The 22053-nt window shown below is 42.8% G+C and overlaps 1 protein-coding gene across 2 annotated transcripts in view; it reads right to left on the bottom strand.

Moving 5' to 3' along the window:
* The window catches only part of Met (MET proto-oncogene, receptor tyrosine kinase), a 110720-nt gene that overhangs the window by 54336 nt on the left and 34331 nt on the right, over positions 1-22053 (bottom strand). For both annotated transcript variants that reach the window (XM_005363752.3, XM_013352450.2), the window contains one exon: positions 7067-7258. In XM_005363752.3, coding sequence (XP_005363809.1) covers positions 7067-7258 — 192 coding nt within the window. The remainder of the gene's footprint in view (positions 1-7066; positions 7259-22053) is intronic.

Below are 22053 nucleotides of genomic sequence, written 5' to 3'. Positions count from 1 at the left end.
TCTGCAGGAACACCCACTGTATGGAAATGCCAAGAATGCTTTTTCTATCATTAATCCCTCCCTTTCTCTCATTGCCAGAATCCTAAATAATTGAGTAACCACTAAAATCCTCAAAACACCCCTGGAGCAATGCTTGCAAGAATTAGGAGTTGCTTTTTGTTGTCATGGAGATATTTCTAGGGACAGATCAGAATTTGGCATGTAAGTTTAATTCTTATGATAAATCACTTGGCAATCTGAGAACAATTAGTATGAAATAGAAGACTGGCAATTATCTTTTGAATTTCTACTGTGTCCATGACTAATGCTTAGCATTTAGACCACAAAACCTTTTTCTTTAATGATCCTGAAAATATAGCTCTAATGCATTGTTTGGGGGGGGGGGCGAGGGCAGAATTCGAATTACTTGCTCCTTGCAGTTATTAGTTATTAGACCACATAAACTTTCTCAATAAAATATCTGAGAGAGGATGTAAGAAAATACTAAATGAACAAATAAATAAAACAGTATGGTTTCACCCTGAAAATTTGTAAATGTGAATAAAATAATTTTATGGGAGATACTATAATTCATAAAAACAGAATTTCTATACATAGATTTATTTTCAATTAGATAACTTTACAATTTAATTTTGTTCAAAAACAGATGAACACAATTTAATACAAAATTGATCTATGTGGCTATTTACTTCCTCAAATGTTCCTGCTGCTCTTTTTTAAAGTAGACAATTCAGAAGTTTCATGTGAGAAAGAAAAGAGGAGGAGGAGGAGAAAGAGGAGGAAGAAGAGGGAGTGTGGTGGTTGTAGGATCAGTAGGAATTTCAGTGGTCCCTCAAGTGTCTCCAAGAATACAAAAGGGTAGGACATGCTCTCAATGCCCAGCAACCCTGATCAAATGCCTTCTTTGGCTGTCTGAAGACACACAGGGGCCTTCCAGGTCCTTCAAGGAACCCACCCTCACCCGGGCTGTTCTGATCTAACCACTCTACCTCCTCTGTCTGACACTTTTCCTCATGTGATCCGCCACAGATGTCTGGGGAGCGCACTGCATCCCGCCGTGGCCGTTTCTCCAGTGAGAATTCATCCCTCTTCCTTCCATCCCTGAAGCTTCCAGCCTGCCTTAGAAAGGCGTGGCTTTTAGAGCCTATGCAAATATTTGCAATCATTACTGCAGTCAACTTTGAAATACTTTCAGTAGCTCAAAAAGCACCAATATCCCTTAACAATCATTGTCCAACCTCTCCAGCCTCTGATAATTACTATTCTACTCTTTCTAATTTTTCCTATTCTAGACAAAGCATATAAATGGAATCTGATATTATCTGGCCTTTGTGTTGGCATTTTCCACTTAGTATATGTTTTTAAGGTTGTATATGCTCATCATTGCTCCTTCTATTGTCAAACAGTATTCTGCTCTTTACTTAGACCACATTCTATGTATCACTCGATGAGCATTTGGGTGGCTCCTACGCTTTGCCTCTGAATAATGCTACTAGGGATAGATGTGAGCTTCCTATGTGAACATATACTTTCATTTCTCCTGTGTGCTGCATCTAGGATAAGGATTTTTAAAATTTATTTTTTTACTTTTATTTTATTTTTTTAATTTTTTCGAGATAGGGTTTCTCCGTAGCTTTTTGGTGCCTGTCCTGGAACTAGCTCTTGTAGACCAGGCTGGCCTCGAACTCACAGAGATCCGCCTGCCTCTGCCTCCCGAGTGCTGGGATTAAAGGCGTGCGCCACCGCCGCCCGGCTCTAGGATCAGGATTTGTAAAACCTTCTGGTAGCCCCATTTTGAACTTTTCAGAAGAACTGCTAAGCTTCTTCCCGTACTGTCTGTACTACTCCACGTTCCCACATGTTAGTGCTACCACGGGCATTTCCTTTCCTCTTTTCTTCTACACTTTTATGAGACAGGGTCTCTCTACAAAGCCATGGCTGTCCTGGTCCTCACTATGTAGATCAGGCTGGTCTTAAATTCACAGAGAACTACCGGCCTCTGCCTCCCAAATGCTTGTGTTCTGGGCTTAAAGGTATGTGCCACCGTATCTGGCCCTATTTTCCGTTTTCTTAATTATGGCCATTTTAGTGGGTGTGTAGTGGTACTTTATTGTAGTTTGGGTTTATGTTTCTATGTTTATCACCAAGTGCTTTTTTTTTCCCCAGAGGAAAGTTTTTGCCATCCCTGCTCAGCACCCAGGTTTCTTCACAGTCAGAGTGAGCCTCTATGGTGCAGGGTCCTAGAGAGACTTCACAGTCAGAGTGAGCCTCTATGGTACAGGGTCTTAGAGAGACTGGTAAGCGGCAGGATAGATGCTCCCTGGAGAAGCGGAGTGGCAGAGGCGGCACACTCCCCAGGCACCTGCGGGAGGGTGTGGGGCAGCGGAGGTGGAGGGGCAGAGGGGTTAGATCAGCATGGGTGAGGGTGGGTTCCATGAAGAACAAGGAGCCACTGCTGCTGTCATGCCTGCCTCACTGTGATGGACTGCGTCCTCAGGAGCAAAGAAACCCTTCCCCTTCACATTGCTTCTGTCAGCATTTTGTTACAGTGACGACGACGAGACAAGTCACTTAAGCAACTTCCGGGTTAGTATTGCAGACACATTGACTACAGGACAACCAGTCAGTGCACAGAGTTTATCTGCTATGCTAGTGAAAAGCAATAACCGTTCATAAACTAATGCTACACATGCTTCATATTTTATGCATCTCTCTCTTTTTTTATCCCCTACAGAATTTCATCCATGAAATAAATTTTAGTTTCTCTTTGTCATCTACAACCCAAACAAACAAAAGTTTCATATTTTCCCAGGGTTTCAAACGTTTATGATGCTTCAAATTTCCATACATGTTATAGTGAACCAAATATAAGCCTTCTAGAGCATGTATGCATTGATTTTAAGAGACTGTGCATGAACCCAGCTTAATTTTTAGTTATGGTCGTGACCTTGGAATTCTTATTTACCGTAAGTTCCTGCTTAGCACAAAGAGACTTCTGAGCTCACAACACATAATTTTTTTTTCTTTTTGAGTATAACAGAGGTTTATTTATTTGGAGATAAACTCACCAAAAAGGTAGCGATCTGCAGTCCTCTGCATGTGCTGGGAACTGAAACCCACAACACATAATTTCTTCAAAAGCAACCAACTACCGCTAATAATATTCTTTCGGGCTATATCTAGGTGAAGGCTGTGCGTTTCATTTTAAATGATGTTTTTCGTGATGCCTCTGTCTGAAAATGTTGTAAGAGATGAGTAAACTAACAATCCCTACAGAGAAATGATGTGTGAGTTTAATCTTCATTCAGAAGCATCTCCATCTCATGCTCACATTGCTGAACCTGTATGTGTCTGTATATTAGAAAATACTACTAATTCTAAACACCACGCATGCCACTGCCTTCCAATGGGAAGCCCTGATGTGGCACAGTAGAGTGGTGGCGTAGAAGCCACAAGCAATCTGACGATAGAAGGTCGGTAGATGAACTGATCTTACGGCAAGGGAGCAATTTTTTCTCAACTTCACCGATTACCGATATAATCCTTTAAGTAATGGTCATAAAGAATGATCATGACCCAAAGACATCTTTCCTCTTTTAAGTTTCTTGCTAGACCCAACTAATCCAGATACGACCAGAAGAGAAAGAAAGTGGTGGGTGTTACCAGCACTGGAGGTAACAGAACAGGGGAGGGTGCTGAAGAAAGAGCTAGCAAAGAACTTAACGGTAGCAGTGATTGTGCCCAGGCAGCGGGCACTGTTAGCAGACATGGTGCAGTCGCCGGGGAAATGCTTGTGGAGCTGAATTTGAAGCAAGTCTTGGGAAGGCCTCCGGCCCCTCCCCATCTCTGATTCACTCACTCTCCCCGGCCTGACAGTCACGCACAAATATTTTAATAGCAATGCTTTGCATTTAGAGATTAAAGGCCTTATACAAGTGCTGTTAAAAAAAAATCAAGCAGGCATTGTTTAGATGTAGATTAGATGAGGAGCTCAGAAGGGGAGACGTGGGCAATCCCTGTGATTAGTCCTGTGATCTTCATGGGAATGCATCCTTCTCCCACATGGCCCTGCACCCTGGGCTAGGTTTCCCTGCAAGGGTGCACATCCTCACTGTTTCCTTCTGCTGTCTCAAATGCTACTTGGTGTTTTTCTTCAAAGCATCCCAAGAGAGTGATCCCACAAATCAGAACCGTTTTTTGAATTCTATTATTGCCATACTTCCACTGATCTCGACTCAGATCCATGTACACGACAGCAGATTTAGGTTTAGTCGCACCTGCATGAGATAAGTTACACTCGTCTCAAAGTTAGCAACACGTCAGAAATGTCCTCTCTGCCACGCACAGACTATTGTTAGCTAAACAATATAATTCTTCCTAATCAAGTAGCCACTGTGAAATACCTGATTCACTTTGCACCCAACAGCTGGGGCCGTGGCGTGGGTTCCCAGCCCGAGCCCAACACCAACACAATAGGAAGGGCAGAAACAGCTGCAAACTCTTGGGATAAAAAAATTTGCTCAGCGGCTCTGCCATTAGGCTCGAGGGTAGGAAGGAAGTAAAATCATTTCTCTGTGTTTTTCATGTGTGGCAGCTGCCTTGGGTGGGAAAAAAAAATAGGTTGATTCTGTTTTGTAACAGAAACGCTATAGTATTTATTAAAACGGTGAGTTGCAGAAACTTAGCCTGGCCACGGATTTAGAGTTTTAGTCCAGTCAAAACACTTCACAGAACCTGGGAGGGGGTCACTCTGGCAACGCCAGCTGAAGGTCTCCTATCTTCCCTGGCCCCCTTCCCTCTTCCCTGCACTGTATCTGATGTAAACAAACTGGACCTCAGTGTGGTTGGCTGCCTGATTCAGTTAACTGTCAAATGTTTTAGGTTTATTTATATAAAAGTCGATGGAACATAAGTATCACTGAAATACATCCCCCGTGGTTCCAGAGGCCCCTTATCTGTCCGCACTATTGCTGCCAGGCAAGCCTTTAATCTCTTCAATTAAAATTGTCTTTCCTCAAAAGCAGGTTCCAGCTTTCCTTTGCTTCATGTATTTGTCCAGTAGAGAAGAATTAGTTGGTTCTTAATACATGTTTGTGACTTTACCTTTTTATCTTTGTGCCATTAATAACAGAAGATAGCTTTTTACTCCCATACACAGTAAGGGACAAGAATAAAGTATCACCTACGGCATTTTAGTTATAATGAGTATGTGATTTTATATATACATGATATATTCCTTGGATGGTATGAACTTTTTTTTATTAAAGTAAACTTACTGAAAAGTGGGGTTTCATTATAATTTTAACATGTGAGAATAGACTATAACCCTTATGATGTTTAAGAAACTACTCCTTTATGGACAAAACAGGTTATATTTAGGAATATATATATATACACACACACACATGTGTGTATTTACATAAATAAGTATGTATATACAAGGTAATTGCATGAAATAACTGACAAAATAGGGTTCATGAATTTGAAGCAGAGCAGGAGGGTGTATGGGAGGGTTCGAAGGGAAGGAAGGAAGGGAGAAATGTTGTAATTGCAAAAATAAAAAAATATCTCTCAAATCTAAAGTGACTGTAAAGAGTATTAGTGAGGACCTGGGCTGGTAAGATAATGGTCAACTTAGAAAAAAAGAAAAGCAGAAATGAAGACGAGGGGGAAGCAGGCCATCGCCACGAGCACATCCGGGATCCCCTCAGTTTCCAATTCTCCTCCAGATCCTTTGGAATAGCATAGCAATTATCAGTATGAATGAAGCATGCATTCAAACACAAGCAATGTGATCCTATTTCAAACATCACAGGTGACAGCCATATAGGGACGTTACAGTGCGTAAGTACGTGGAAGGAGTATGTGTCCCACTTTCACAGTGAAGAACAGAATGAAGGGACCAGGACTGGGGATCAGGTAGATTGCACACTAGATAGTGGGAGGGGGAGGAGAGGCCCCTTCAGCAGTGAGGGAGTAGCAGCAGGGGACACAATGTACAAACCCATCACAGGATCTTTGTCAACACGGTGACACTGCAACTTTGAAAAAGTCCCGCTATGCTCTAGAGCATCAGAGAAATGATTTGCACCTCTTAAATTGTAGCCATGACCAACATCCAGATTACTCTAAAGACACCAAGAACTTTCAAAACTTTGCTTTGTAAAATAATATGTATCCATTTGTAGATGGGTACGTCCGAGGAAAATCTCATCAACTCAGTATTTTACTAGAAACCATCCTCTGATCAGGATATTAACTACATCAGGCAACGAAAACATAAGCATCTTGCCTTATAAGACATTCTTAATAGTCACAGAAATTCCACAGATGCCATTGTCCTTCTGCATTAATTGAGAATCTGCTCACGAACTCATGGTGAAAGTACCAATAACTATTAAAGCAATAAAATACGCCTAACATGAGGGGTTGTTAATTTCTGCAAAGTGCTGTGATTCTTGTAGCTAGGAAACACTAATTCCATCAAGTCTAAATTATGAACCTTTATCGTATGGAAATAGTGCTGCTGGCCATTAGAAGCGTTTCTTAATAAAGACTGTGCTTAAACAAATTACGTATCTGATCTTCTCTGTGTGGCACTCCACCATTTTTGCAGAACGAGGAGAGATTTTGATGATAACACCCCTTCCTGAGTCCTGCCAGTGTCTCTCGGGGTGTGAATGTCTCTCCTCAGGGACACACAGGGCTCACACAATAGCGCTCCTTTGATCCACAGTTTCCCCCGAGAGAGGAAAACACTGCCTGGAAGGGCTTCATTGTTTCATTTTTACTTTCCAATCATGTGACATAAGTTATGAATGGAAAAAAAAAAGGCCATTCCAGACAAGCAAACTAAAGCAGCCACATTCGAGTTAAAAGGTTCCAAAACTTGACCAAAACATTCTACTTGCTTCATGAAAAGTAGGCCACGCTTCAGCTTCGGCCTTTTGGGTTCGTCTCTAGTGGCGACGGTGGTTTTCACTGTCTAGCTTGTTTGTCAATACCTGACAGTGAAAACAGAAACAAACGAATCACATGAAACCAGCTACTCCAAGAAAGCACCCACCTGCAGGAAGCGACCTTCCGATGTCCCGAGATTGGCAATGGTGAGGTCGCCTTTGATGAAGGTGGATATAGACGTCAAGAGCACCTGCTTGAACTGGCCCATGAATAAATCGACGCGCTGCAAAGCTGTGGTGAACTCCGTCCGATACTCGTCACTGCGCACCTCACAGCCTGATGAATTCCTCAGCAGGGTCTGGAAGAAAACACGGCTGTAAAGTTAAGGTGAATTGAGGGCAAACAAACTGGCGAGAAACCTCATTAAAGAGCTTGCTGAGCCGGGCGGTGGTGGCGCACGCCTTTAATCCCAGCACTCGGGAGGCAGAGGCAGGTGGATCTCTGTGAGTTCGAGATCAGCCTGGTCTACAAGAGCTAGTTCCAGGACAGGCTCCAAAACCACAGAGAAACCCAGAGAAACCCTGTCTCGAAAAAAAATAAATAAATAAAAAGAGCTTGCTGAGAATATCAAGGAGAGCTGGGCAAACAGACAAACAGCCCTAACCATGCACGAATGCTGTAGTGACCGAAACAGCTTCAGTTTTACTAGGTACTGTTGTGTGTACAGACTCTCAAAAATGGGAGGCAAAGAATGCTAGCTCAGTTTTACACTGTGGTTCAAAATGGGCACTCATGGAGGCAGAACCTAGATGCTGTTGAAAGAAAAACAAAACTTTAGATATTTCATTTCTGGACTTCCTAGCAGCAAGTCCGGTGAAATGAATTTCAGGTATATTAATATTAATAGTATTGATAACATATTAACCGTCAATGGTCATACTATGAAATATCTTAAAACTCAAGTATATGTTCTTGTTTTGGGGCCAGAGAAGTAGAGGGAAGCGGTGGTGATAGAGTTTATGGGGAGATAATTGCGCCTAAGACAACCGCAGCCATCAAGGTCCTGAATGCAAGCATTTTATACAATTCCTACAATCTTCCCGAGTTCAGAAATTGAGGTAATCTCTGTTTTACTCTACCTGTAAAGTAGAGATTGCTACGGAGAAATGTCCCCGCCACATAGAATTGTCGCGAAAATTAACTAGCTCACTGAGTCTCAGAGAAGAGAACCAGTCTGCGGAACTCCTGCCACCCCTGAGAGAAAGGCTGAAAAAGAGCGGACGTCAAGTACCTCAGTGAACAGTTTCCTGAGAGACAAGTACCAATCTGGTGATGTTCCAATTCAACTGGAAGGGTTCAAAAAATTCTGTTCATTGATGCAGGGCAATGACAAACAATGCCACGATCCCTGACACTACATATGCATTCAGACCCCTGTTTTTTTTCTTTGTCTGTCAAATCTAAGAATATATGTTTCCTGTGCAGGACCATTCATGCCAGGACATCCACGGCACACTACCCAAGGCTGTATTCTAGGCTCATGCCTGGACCACATACTTATCATACTGGAATTATGCGTCTCCTGTGATATCTGTTTCATTGATTCAACATTTGTATCTCCACCCACTTGTCTGAGAGATCCCAGGCTTAACATAACTCCCCGCTTCCTGACCTTATGCAATTACACACCTCCCAGAATGACTCTTCCGTCCCTTCAGATGTTTAATTCAGACATCTAAATGTCTTCAAGATTCCCCCTTTTCTTTCATCCCGCCCATGTAAACCACCTTCAATCCCCACCAGTTTCACTTTCCAGCTGCCCTACCCAGGTAATCTACCTTTTGTTTCCAGCAGTTTCATTTTCTACCTGTCCCAGTTGCCTTCTGTCTCTGTGATAAGACATTGACCAGAGGTGACTCCGGGTGGAACGGGGTTGTTTGGTTTACATGTCCAAACCACTGTCCATCATTGAGGGCAGGAACTCAAGCAGAGGCAGGAACCACAGAGAAAAGCTGCTTACTGGCTTGCTTCCTGGGTCACATTCGGTAGCTTGCTTATTCCTCCCAGGACTATCTGTACAGATGATTCCACCATTGTGGACTGGGCCTTCCCACATCAATCAACAATCAAGAAAATGCCACACAGAACTGCCTACAGGCCAATTCTGATGGGGGCATTTCCTCACTTCAGGTTTCCCTGAACCCGACTGACTCTAGTTGGCGCTGGTTTTTGTTAACAGCCTGCACCGAGACCTAGCCCTGGTCTTTCTACCTCCAGCACCACGCTCTTTGTCCTGGCCATTGTCAGGTTAGCTGGTAATACTGCAGTAGACCTTATTTCTTGTCTTGTCTTTTAACGACTCAACACCTCTTCCCTTTTCCTTTCTATGTGGAACACTGCATGCATATCCTTGCTCGTAGGAACGTCATTTTTGAACATGGCCTGCTAATTCATAACATACGGTTTCTACCCAGCTTCTGCAGGTCTGTGTTCTTTGTGTCTCAATGTGCAGATCTACTTTCAACTGTCCATGTATTCCAGACACTGTCCCGTTAATGACCCTGACTTATATGGTTTCCTTTTTCAGGGCGCTGGTTCTCAGCTCCTTCAATACTATATCGCGAGTATTAGACCGCATCATGGAAAGCAGAGAGCTAATAAATAATAGCAGAATGACTGAAGAAAAAAGGGGGAGGGGCGTGAGTGTGGAGCAGAGAGCTAGTATTTTTTTTTAAGCTATCTTTTGCAGGAATAGAGCAGTGAGCATTTCATGAGGAGCAAGGAATACTTAAGTCCTCATTGTCCTGATGACAACTGGGAACTGATAAATCTGGGCAAGATGCAGGGGGTGTAAGGGATATACTAAGAAAAATGAAGTATTCCCTAGATGAAAAGAAATGAAGTTCATTCTTAGACATCTTTATAATCAGCTACAGGTCTAAGAAAAGGATTTGAAAGCCATAAATCCCCTATTATTATAATTTATTACAATCATTTTTATTACAATTTATTACAATAATCATAACCTTCTCATTTTTTATGGTGCTTGTGACTGACCCAGGGCTTTGCACACACCAGGAAAGCAGTTACTGCCCAGTCACACCCCCTGCCCTCCAACTCACTGTTTAAAAACAACAAAAAATTCAGTTTTATTTCTGTATAATGACTGCATTCTTTAACAGTGACCACCCATCACATGGGATTGCAAAGTTCTTATATTTTTTTGCATCTGCGGTTAAAGGTCACCTAACATATTCTATTCTGTGTGCCGACAATTTCTTCATTTTAAATGGCAGTCAGTGAGCAAACTGAGAGAGTCTCAGAGATACTAAATCTATTGTATCTTATAATTAAGCGAATGCTTCCGATCTGGACACTTATTTTGATGTATTAATGAGCCGTTGCTCACTATTTAATTAGAAGCTTTTCTTCGCTAGAGTGCTATAGATTATTCTGAGGCGTAGCAGGTAACTGGGCTGTACCAGCCACTCAATAGAGACGATTCATTGATAATTGAGTTTTGTAGACATTTTGTAGAGACAGCCATAGCCAAGGGAGGCTGCTTAAAGCGGCAGTGAACAGTTTAAACTCTTAGGTCGTCTATTTGAAGAGGGACTGTTGCAGGGCCAGGTTTCTGGGGCTGCCTTATTCTTTCTCCTAGGCTCTACTTCCTCCTCTACATCTGGGACCACATCTCAAAAGATTGTGCAATTTGGAGCAAGAAACAAACAGGGGCAAGAACATTCTAGTTTCAGAATGCATGGATCCATGTCTACTTCTTTTTCATCTCTTCCCATAGCAGAAAGCTAAAGGTAGTAAGAACACTGGTTTCCAGAAAGAAGCGATGTGCCAACATTCACTGCAGGAGAGAGGTCTCTTCTTATCTCTCTTCCTGCTGAGAGCCTTGGGCAACCCAGAGATTGGGGCAGGCCTCCAGAAGTGCATGCTGTCTAAGCCTTTGCAATGGACGTTCAGTAATGAGCCTTGGTTTAAGCTCTGCATATTGCAAAACAACATGCAAAGAGACCTAACAGTCAGTCTGACCTCAGCATATACACTCATAGGATTGTGCAACACACACACACACGTGCGTACATGCACACACACACACAAGACTTGTCGTAAACTCCCTTACCTAGCCCCTGTCTTACATTTCATCCTACAGATTACAGCAGTTACTCTGCACTATACCTTAACTAATTCAGTGTTTTGTTTTATTTGTGTGTGTGTGTGTGTGTGTGTGTGTGTGTATGTTTATTATCATGAGTACTTGCTAGGTTTTTTTTTTTTACCTGACTCAGACATATGTTTTTTTTTCTTTTTTATAAAAAGAAAATTGAAGTTCTAGAAACCTCAATAGGTTTGATTCAAAATGTTTCCCCCAATTAACACTGTGATATGCAGCGAGTATGCAATTATCTTTAATTCAGTGTAATTAAGGATGGGATATATTTAAAATAGTGATTCTTTTAATTGATTGATAGGACAGATTTAGCTCCTCTATAGATAATTTAAATCAGTCATGTAGATACTTATTTTTAAGTGTAGCTTTGTAAAACCATTCCAGCTTACTCATACCAGTGCTTACAACCCTGACCATGGAAAGTTAGTTAACAGAAGGCTTTAATATAAAGGTTATGCATAGTCATATTTGGCAAAAGTTCTAGAAATAGCTTTGTGGGAGACTCAACTTTCAAAATGCAAAGTGTCCTTTCTTAGACTTTTCCGCCAGTTGGCTAAACACTCAACTGTGCTAGCGTCAGGAGCTCTGCTCAGTTTTCTACCCTGAATGCCACGCCTGTGGGGACGCAGAGGACTTCTGCAGGCAGATGCACAGGGCTCTGGGCTTCAGTGTCTGGCTATGCTTCTTGCAGATGAAGTTTAACTCCCCGGTCACTTGAACTTCTCAGTGATCAACACTAAAGCCAGAACTTGCCGTAGAGTGCAGAAGAATGGCTCCCGGGCAGAGCAGGCTAGTCTTTAATGCCTGAAGTTGGTGTTGTCTGAACGCTGTCCTGTGCTAAGAAGAGAACTCAAGCCTGCTGTTCTCAGGGCACAGCATGAAAGGAAGATGTTTTCCCACCATTTCTGCTTCCACTGACTTCCCTAGATGAAGACATCCCGAAATGTGGCTTCACCAGCCCTGGGATCAGGTCCGCCTGAAGCCTAGTCTAGCTGTGAGTGTAGCAGAAGAACCAAGCTGGGCACAGAGTCGAAGGCAAGCTGGCCAAAGGACACCCTTTCAGTCTGGCCGGTCACCAGCATGGCCAGCCACCAACACAGCACAAACAGGCCTCTGGTTGGCCTGCTGCTGGCTCAGCACTGGTGAGTCACCAGGTGACAATGCCGCAGCCAGAGTCTCACTTGCCGAGCGTTGCCGAGCGGTGATGACCTAATTCAACACGCGTACTGGATTTGTACCCCTCAGGGCCCGCATGGCGCCACATCTGCCTGCAGGCTATATGTGAATAGGCCTGACTCAAACCCATCATTTTTTCTTCCCCATTTGGGAGGGCAGCTTTTCTCTGCTTGAGTGTTGAAATTCCATAAATCATTTCTCCCAGCCACTGCCACCTCTGCTGCTGAATATTGAACCCAAAGGCCTACAAACGCCAAGCACATATTCTCCTGCCAAGCCACACCCCAGTCATAGTTTTATCAAGAAAGTATTGCTTTTTTACTGTGGTTACCTGCTCAAGACTAAGCCCGTCAAGATTCCAGTATGGAGAGGGAAGGGGCTCATAAAGCCTGCCCTTAGCTGAGTCTTTTAATTTTGAAGGAGACTAGAAGGAGACTGTGTTCATGCCTTCATGGATTACCCACACCCATTCCATATAAAGCCTAACTAGACTCAATGGGTCAGATATAAAAATAAAAGAACATGAAGCTGGAAGGGAGATAAGCTGGGGGAGGGGGACCTAGAGTGTGGGGGCAGGGGCTGGGTTTGATAGGATGCACTGCATGTATTTATGAAGTTTTCAAAGAATCTGTAAGAAACATAATAAATATGTTAGGCTTTGAAGGTCATAGAATCCTTGTGGCATATTTTACTTTTTGTGCACATACGTAACTCTTTAAAAATGGAAAAATCCATTCTTGAGACACACGAGCCAAAATGTCTTCCCAACCCATCTTCTGAAGGTAAAATGCTCATAGGGAGACAAGAGACGGACACCTGAAGACAGGTAACTTGTCATGCACCGCCAGGAACTCAGCAGACATGCAGATGAAGACTGCCCCGGCCCGAGGGCTGTGAGAGCACAGGGGAGTGTGTGAGATCGCGTGGGCTTCCACAGCTGTGCAACCCCGTAGCAGCTGTGCAACCCCGTAGCAGCTGTGCAACCCCGTAGCAGCTGTGCAACCCCGTAGCAGAGATGGATGGCGAGGAGATCTGGACAGAAGTTGGACTACAGGAGGAGAAAAGTCTTGGAATAGATTATGTCTTATGTACACGTGTGTATGATTTTTCCATTTGCATGTGTACACACGCTTGCATTCATACGTAAATATAAATCTACACTTGGGGTTAGAACACTCAAGTTTCTCCAATGACATGGTCTCTGGAATTGGACCGGCTAAAACTTTTGCTTCTCTATCATTTCCTAAGGTGAACCAGATATAAAACAGGCTGGGCCCATGTGGTTTTGGTTTGCAGTCTTCATGGTGAGCTTCAGTCTCAGCAAGAAGTGGCAGGGATTCATAAACCCATTCCAAGGACGGCAGGCAGATTTGGATGCTGTGAGGAGCTTTTTCTGTCCTTCTCTGTTTAGCTAAGAGAAACCAAACTGTCATGCATTCATTTCACAGAGAAATTAGAAGACCAGAAGTCACAAAGCCAACGGCTATATTACATTAAACCTATCAAAGGGGAGGCTCCCTTTTGGCAAGGAGTACCAATGACTGTCTTAGCAGAAGACCAGAGGAGCCGAAAGACAGGCGAAACAGTCATGCCCTGGTGTACTGCTGAAGCCCATGACTACACTCTAGGCCGCCATTAATCCGCCTGCCAATAGCTCTTATCCCTCTTTTCTATCTTAGCACTAAGGAGTGAGACACATTTCATGTTTTCTCATCTGGTTTTAGATGTGAACTACTTATCAGAGACTTCCTGAGTGGGCAAAGTATTCAAAGTCCTGAGCCCAGAGCCAAATCCCTCATTTCAGTTGGCCTATCCCATTCAGATGAGTGTTTCTCTGCCTAGCATGTACCTCATGCCAAATGGTGCCAAGTGAGGGGAATCCTGTGGCCATAAAAGATGAGACTGAAGAAGACAGTTATTCTTGTTTATTTATCCATGCATCATTTTAAATGTGAAGCCGTGACTGGGATCTAGGAGTGAAAACCTGTGGGTTCCAAAGGCAAATGTCAAGGGCGGGTACCACTATGACTTATCACTGCTCAAGCAACAGTCACTAGATGTCCAACGTTCCTCTCCCCAGCAGTATCACTCAGTTCCGGGAACGTCCCCGAGGTTCTGAAGGAAAGATGTCCTCCCTCTGAAGCCTCCTCCTGCTTTTAACTCCGTTTCTTTTTTCAGTTAACTACCAAGTTCAGTAACTTCTGTCTGGCCACCCTTCCTCATCTTCCTCTTCATCTCCTTCCATTTTTCCTGCCTTGGATTCTTCATTTTCCCTAAGTGTATCGAGATCACGGAGCCCATGTGTTTATTAATGTAAGGAGGGAACATAGGCTAGAAGTTAACCCTGTTAACTCTGCAAAAACCACTACTCTATAAATTAGGTTTTTGAGATTGGAAGGGAAGAAGGAAAGTTAGTTTACGGGAAATGGTGCTTTTACCAATAAACATTTGAATAGCCAATTTGAAACACAGATCCGAGTTATAGTCGTTTGTTTGATAAGGATGTATTCTGTTCAAGTGATTTTATTAAGTACCAGATACGTGGAGCGAGCTACAATCCACTCCGTTATCAAGGGATAACCATATGAGTGGAAAACATATCTCTCTGCAAGTAGTAAGAGATGTGCTTGGAATGGGTAATGGATGCCGCCATGACACTCAGAAGATTTCAGAGAAGGAAGGGGAGGGGAAGCTGGAGAACAGGAGAGTTAAAAAGAAACGGAGAGCCGGGCGATGGTGGCGCACGCCTTTAATCCCAGCACTCGGGAGGCAGAGGCAGGCGGATCTCTGTGAGTTCGAGACCAGCCTGGTCTACAGAGCACTAAAAAAGAAACGGAGAAGCGGTGTGAATCTGAGTGCTGGAGGAAACGTGAGACTGCTCGCGGGGCAGGTGGTAGAAGGCTGGGTTAGGTGGGGACTGACAGACCCTATGGGCGGATTTGATGGGCTGGGTGTAGGACAGAGTTCAGCAATGTTCTTGAGCCAGTTTGTACCAGCGCACGGAGCCATTTACGCAATTTTCCTCCTAGTTGTACTCAGTGGCCAAAACTGTTTCCGTGATAACTTGGCATAGGTGGGATGGGATACTGACATGCCAGAAACTGGCCAGCAGTGAAAGTTGGGGCGTCTACTATCTCTTACGAAGAGTTCGTTCTTGGCTTATTACTACAAGTGAGGGAAACCAGGACCCAAGCAAGGGATTCCTTGAACATCATCCCAATGAGCGTGGACTTTACCCTGCGCCACTGAGGACTCCCCGGATTGTTGCTAGGGTTGCAGCTCTAAAAACAGGCCGATTTCTAGAAAGATTACCACATCACTCTGGAGACAGATTCAGTAGAGATGAGGACAGATCCAGGGTGATCTAATTTTATCTTATTGGCATCATTTTTTTTAACACACAACAACAAAAACAACAACAAATCTGATAGAAGCAATAACGTTTTCTATTTCTGCTTTATGAATGCATAGAAAGAGAGAAAAATAAGAGACTGTTCATGAAGAAAACTGAGGAAGGCCAAATGATTCCTTGGGCATATTGAATCTCTTGATTAAATAGGTGTTGTTTGCACATACACACTAGCAGCTGGATAAGGAGCTTAAGGAATCCTTGAGCAAGGCTGTACTGCGGGAGAATGTCAACATGGATTAATGAATGAGAGAGATTGTGTAAACGATTACTTAATCCCAGGGGAGGGTTTCCTGAGCCACTGGGGAACTGGGCTGAGGTTGACAGACAAGAACAAGGTTACGAAGAAACAGAACATTAAGCAGACAATCATTCGATTTCTTTTGTGATTCGCCTGCAGCTCAGAGTATGAAACAAAGCCTCACTAAAGCAAGGCAGGTAAAAGCAGCCAACCTGCCACCATGATTAAAGTATTTATCCACCCAATAACTGGAAAGGAAATCTTAGTGTATATTCCCAGACAAAACAGAAAATGTGGCTGGCATTAAATCATGTTCTGGGGGCTATAACAGAGGCTCCTTGGGGCCAAAAATCCAGGGAAAGCTTTAATTAAAAGCAACACTTGTTTATGGAACTGTAGGCATTCACTTTCCCAGTAGTCAGTCCCCAAAGCTTCTCTCCGTGGACTGACGAGCTCTCAGTCCGACTGTTGTCTTTTCCCTGACGGAGTCTCCTGTCTCCTGACAGCAATGGCCTTCACCATTGCTACCCTAGAGCCTGTGAAAACTAGAAGCTTGGTTTTTCCTTTTTCAACAAGGAACTTTCTTTTCAGTAGGTGGGGAAATTGTCTCGTGCGACACCACCTGTTAGGCCGGAATATGTTTAAGTTCTTTGGGTAGCTGTCTCCAACTGAAAACTTAAACTTTCGACCTTTAACATCAATTACAAATTTCACCTCCTACTTTTAAACTACCGCTTAGATATCATGTTTTCTAATCCCAAGGGATATCCTCACCGTCGGGACAATAATAGAGTTGAAATTGTATGCTATATGCCTAACTCTACCTGGAGTAACCACTTTCATAGCAATTACACTTAAAAATGTCTGAGCTTAGTTGAGAATAGGAAACAGAGCTAATTTTTTTTCCCCACAGTGTCTCCAGATAAATCCAATGTAATTGCTTTTTGTCAAAGTAAAATTATTTCTCAATCACTCTTACTAATATAGCTACTTCTTCTTGTTTGCCATGATGGTGGAGCCAGAAATTGGTTTCTTCTTAATAAATTATCAGTTGTATTCCATCCCATGGCAAACTCCCCATAGTAATTCAAGTTGCTAAGTACTGGGATTACCTAATGTGACCTGAGGTTCACCTCTCTTATTGCACTTTCGGACATTTCTAGACACTTAGACTGTCTCGTATTGTTGAAAATATGAAGAAAACAGTTTCACTTTCCTATTATCCTATTCCAAAGTGTGTATATTTCTTACATCCACTTGCTCTTATAAACAGTCTGTTACACTCAAGATTCTGGTCCCTTTACTGGAAAACAGAAGTCCTCTGCCTGTAATTACCAGCTGCAGGAAGGGACAAGCCGGTGACCTCCCTGACTTGTAGGCACAGGACCAAGCTCCGAAGATTAAGTGCCTCCTATTCCCTTGGTAAACAGCAGTTCTTTGTTGGCTGAACAAAAGCGGACAAACAAGCACAGAAGAAAGGTGAGTGCTTCTTTGGATCCCTCAGACATATTTTTACACCTGCACTTCAGACCTTCGCAGCTTGTGCAGATGATGAAAACAACATTGTTTGCGATTTATTCATAAAAATACTTGGGCAAATTTGCCCAAGATCTTATACGCCTATGATTCCTATGTTCTTTCTTTACTGTTTAAATATATAGATTCATTTCAGGAGACTTCTAAGAACAAATCAACACTATTTGTCGTCTACGGTCTACGATGCAGATGCTCGGTAGTAACGCATGGCAAAAGCCTCTCTTCTGAGACCTTATCTCATTCAGGTATCTGCATGATTAAATACACACAAGCGGATGAAGACCATTAACGTGGAAGAAAAAGGTTTAATGTGTGTGCAGCAAAGATGAAGGAATTGACAACACAAAGATGGTCCTGGTCTGAAAGCACACATGGGCACATTCAAGAGGTGCTCATGAGCTGGGCATGGGTCCTGGGTGGACAACCAAGAGGTGCTCATGAGCTGGGCATGGGTCCTGGGAGGACATCCAGGAGGTGCTCATGAGTTGGGCATGGGTCCTGGGAGGACATCCAGGAGGTGCTCATGAGTTGGGCATGAGTCCTGGGAGAACTTGGCCCCCACTTGGCCTCTCAGCCACATGATCCCCATGAGCAGGAAACACTCAAGAAGGGATATAATTATGAAGGGTACACTCTGCCGACTCAGAAGGACAATGTGACTCGGGCCACCTCACCACCACATCGCCTCAGATTCCATTACTGTGCATAACGCTGAGGGTTTCAAAGGGACTTATTTTCGTGTTCTCCGAGTTGCATGATTCTTCATCACAGGACTCATGAGTAATGGGAGAACCCTTTTCATAGGCAGAAGAAATATCTCCAGGAATACAGAGTGTTGGCACCAAAGAGAGGAAGGGGACCAAGGAAGAAGAAATCCAGCCTAAGAGAAACCTATCTACTTCCATAGAAGCTGATGGGAGAGGCACAGATCTCTAGCTGGCGAGCACAGCCGATACCACAGCTGGAGCTTCTAGCCATACACACACGACCTACTTCATGCTAAGCTTTATTAAAACGCATTGACAATTTTGTATAACAGGATGTATTTTAAAAAGTTAAACTCTCAACAGGGCACTGCACCTTCTAATAGTTTTGTGAATACAAAATAATGTGCTTTAATGTGCTTCAAAAAGTTAAAATTAAATGCGACAGTTTATGGTTCAGGCACAAGGCTATGAAATGGGTCATGATTATTAGCGTATTAGGCACTCGGCATATGTTTGCCCAAAACTAAACATGTTAAAGATATAATGCTTTATCTATAGTCTAAAGTTTCGTGTAAAAGTTATCTTTTATCACTCTAGAGCAGTCTTTTAAGATTAAACCGTAAAAAATATTGCCTTTCTTTTATATTCACAAATTATGTCGTATTTCATGAATTATAGGACGCCTTGTTGACAGAGTGACTCGGACATTTGCTGTCATCTCCACTAGTCCATTGCTGCATGGGGAAAGGGTCAGGTACAGTTACCTTCCCATTGCCCTCCTATCATGAGTGAGTACTCAGTGAGTAACTATTGGGCTTCCTACTGAATCCTAGTCACACAAAACTCCTTTTCCTCCAACTCTTGCTGAAAATAGTGTTCACAAGTATCTGCCCATCTTATGCCCTAAAGAAAACAGTTCGACCCCGGCACTTAGCTTAAACTAATGAGACGAAAGAACAAGCTTGCAATGTAATTAGTTGAAAATAAATGGAAAATATTGCACATTTTGTTGTCAAGGTAATTTTTAGAGACATTCATTTTTTGCTATCGACTCCCGCTGCATTAGTGCTTGTAACCTGTTTAGTGCATTAGCGCTGAACACTATTGATTCACTCAGAGCTGGTGGGCCAGCTCAGTCCCGCTTTGTCCCCAAATCCTGAGTGCCTCTTCACCTTCGGTGCGAGCAGGCTGCCCGCGAGAGGCTAAGTGCTAATCAGATATTTCAAATGTAAACTATCAGCAGGAAATTTAGCCTTCAGATATATACTTTTCTGGTATGCAGACCCACATTCTAGGCCACCATGAATCATCTCTGTGTTCTGTCCTGACAGCATGACAAACTGAATTTCCATAAAGCAGGCTTGGACAGAATGCTTTTCAAGCCCCAAAGGACCTTAATTCACCCCTTTTACCTAGAGTGCAGTCTAAGTGTCACCTGCCATTTAATGGTCCCTGACTGATGAACATTTCGACAATGTGGACAATGTGTCCAAACAGGATAAGGGAAGTGCAACAGTGTATCTTTTTATTCTATACTTATATGACCTGTAAACCATCTTTCCCCACCTGTGAGCAGGGAGAACGGTTAAAACAAACTCTTATCCTATGTTAGCATGCACTAGTTAGACCTTCCCCTTTTCTTTCTGGAAGATGGGCCAATCTTCCTGAAGTGCTGTGTGCACGCACTTCATCTGCTACTACATTCGCCTAGATCCCAGGTAAGTGCAGAAATTGGTTCCCCAAGGTAGAGCCTGGCTCATAGAACAGGAAGTCAATACTGCTCAGCCAATGAGTCATAAGCGAATGAGCCCTCCTGGAACGTTTTAGCTTGAAGAAAAATATATAATTAGCAGACTGGAATGTATCCAGGATCCTAGAATCAATTACCACATCTATACAAAAAAAAAAAAAGTCAAGGGAAGGGAGTTTTATTGACTCCAAGAGTAGTCAAGCCTTTGTTTCTTTTCTCTGATACTTTTGAGTCTTCCATGGGCCTTGGGGATGTGAGTTACAGCACAAACATGGGCACTTGGTCATTCTGTGTCCACTTTATCAGTATTTGTGCCAGTGCACAGACAAGTACCAGCAGAAATTCCTGGTAAGTCCTCTCTAAATTCTGGCAGATCTTTGTTTTTCTTGTTTGAAAGAGGAGATAAGGAAACAGGGAGGGATGGCCATTGATAAGACCAAAGTCCGGAGAAAGGGTGCAACACCCAAAATTTGAAATACTACAGTAAGTTTAAAAAATGTTATTACTCAATAGGTTATTATCCTTATCAACATAGGGGGTTCCTCATGCTTCCAGTAATCTCTTACTAGGAATGTGGGACTAGAATCATCACATATCGGTGCCTTAGCTCCAGAATTTTACCTTTTTCAAAAGTCACCTTTAAAATCCATTTCTTCTCCTGTTAGACTTATTATCCAATAAGTAATACAGAAATTTCCTCAAATTAATCACCACGGAGGGATCAGCAACTTAACACAGTTATGCCCTGCTTTAAAGGAGAGTATGAACAGGAAGCACCCTTCAAACGCAGGGACGTGGTTAACCTCAGCTACCTGACACATGGGAGATGCTGTTACTCACATCCTGAGTAAGTACCCTCCCCAGGTAAAGGCTACCTGCATTGCTGGCCAGAGTTCCAACTTGAACTGTGTCCTTTTGCTTTTGGTTTATGAAAGCATTATACGGTGACATTTTTAGAATCTTTTTGGGGTTGGGTTGAGGAAGAGACATGTGACGGTTTAAGGCAGTTAGCAGGGATGAGGCAAAGGCAGGAGGCACTAATGGCTCATTTGCTACCTTATAAAAACACCCCTGGGTGTGCCCAATGAACTCAGAGAATATTATAAAAATTTGGAAAGAAATTCATTTTAAGTTTCTCTTAGATTAAAAAAAAATTGCACCGTGCCATTTTGTATGCCATAGACAGCAGGGAGAATTCAAACAAGGCAGGAAGCAGCAACTTGCCCAGTCTGGAAAAGAATAGAGGCAACAGCTATGGAAAAGAAGCAAGTGAAAATTAATACAGTTTTAGTTAATTTTTTTAAAGTAAAATACATCCAATCCTTGTACCTTAAGGGTTTTCTTTCTTAAAAGATTTGCTTTGGAGCAATGTTTAGTATCAAAAATGAAGACTCATCAGTAACAGTGCACAGAGGGTAACGTTCCCTCATTCCTGGACACGGGAAGTAAGAAAACAACTTTGGAATGTGACTTTATATGTTTCACTTCTAATATGAAATGCATTCTCTTGAGAGCACTACACTGTTTAAATGAGCCATGGCAAACCGATCGGATGACTTGGATGTTAGTTCTGATGCTGACTCCACAGCCACAATTTGAATAGTGTGGGAGATTACAGATACATGGCCCATAGAGAGTTATAAATCTCTGTTTATTTTATTAAATATTACAAGACATGCCCCGAGGAGGACAGATCAATAATGGACCTTGTGGTTTCCTGATGGAATGCTGCAATTATTTTCCTCCATTACAACTTAAATGTAACTCAATTTTACCCATCTATCATCTTTACGATAGTGATAAGAAACATCCCCGAATGTTTGCTTTTCTGCTCATGCCTAATTCCTTGTTTGCATCTTGTTTCGCGATTCCTTCTTATTGAAAACCCGTGGTGATCCCTTTCCTTTCCCCCTCTGACTGCTTGGAGTGGTGACCCTGTAACTCTGGCACTCAGGAACGGAGATGGAAAATTACTACCTTCAGCTTCCTTTATTTTGGGAAGCAGTTGGCTACTCTTTGTATTGGAGTACAAGTGCAATATTTGAGAAACAAGGAAGCACAATAAAAACAACCTACGTGACCGACTTTTTCTGGAGCTGTATTGCCTAATTCTCTCTCTCTCTCTCTCTCTCTCTCTCTCTCTCTCTCTCT

Source organism: Microtus ochrogaster, linkage group LG10 (assembly GCF_000317375.1).
Source record: "Microtus ochrogaster isolate Prairie Vole_2 linkage group LG10, MicOch1.0, whole genome shotgun sequence".
In the NCBI taxonomy this organism is placed as follows: domain Eukaryota; kingdom Metazoa; phylum Chordata; class Mammalia; order Rodentia; family Cricetidae; genus Microtus; species Microtus ochrogaster.
Note: the sequence above shows the minus strand (reverse complement) of the source record. Positions and strands in the feature narration are given on the sequence as shown.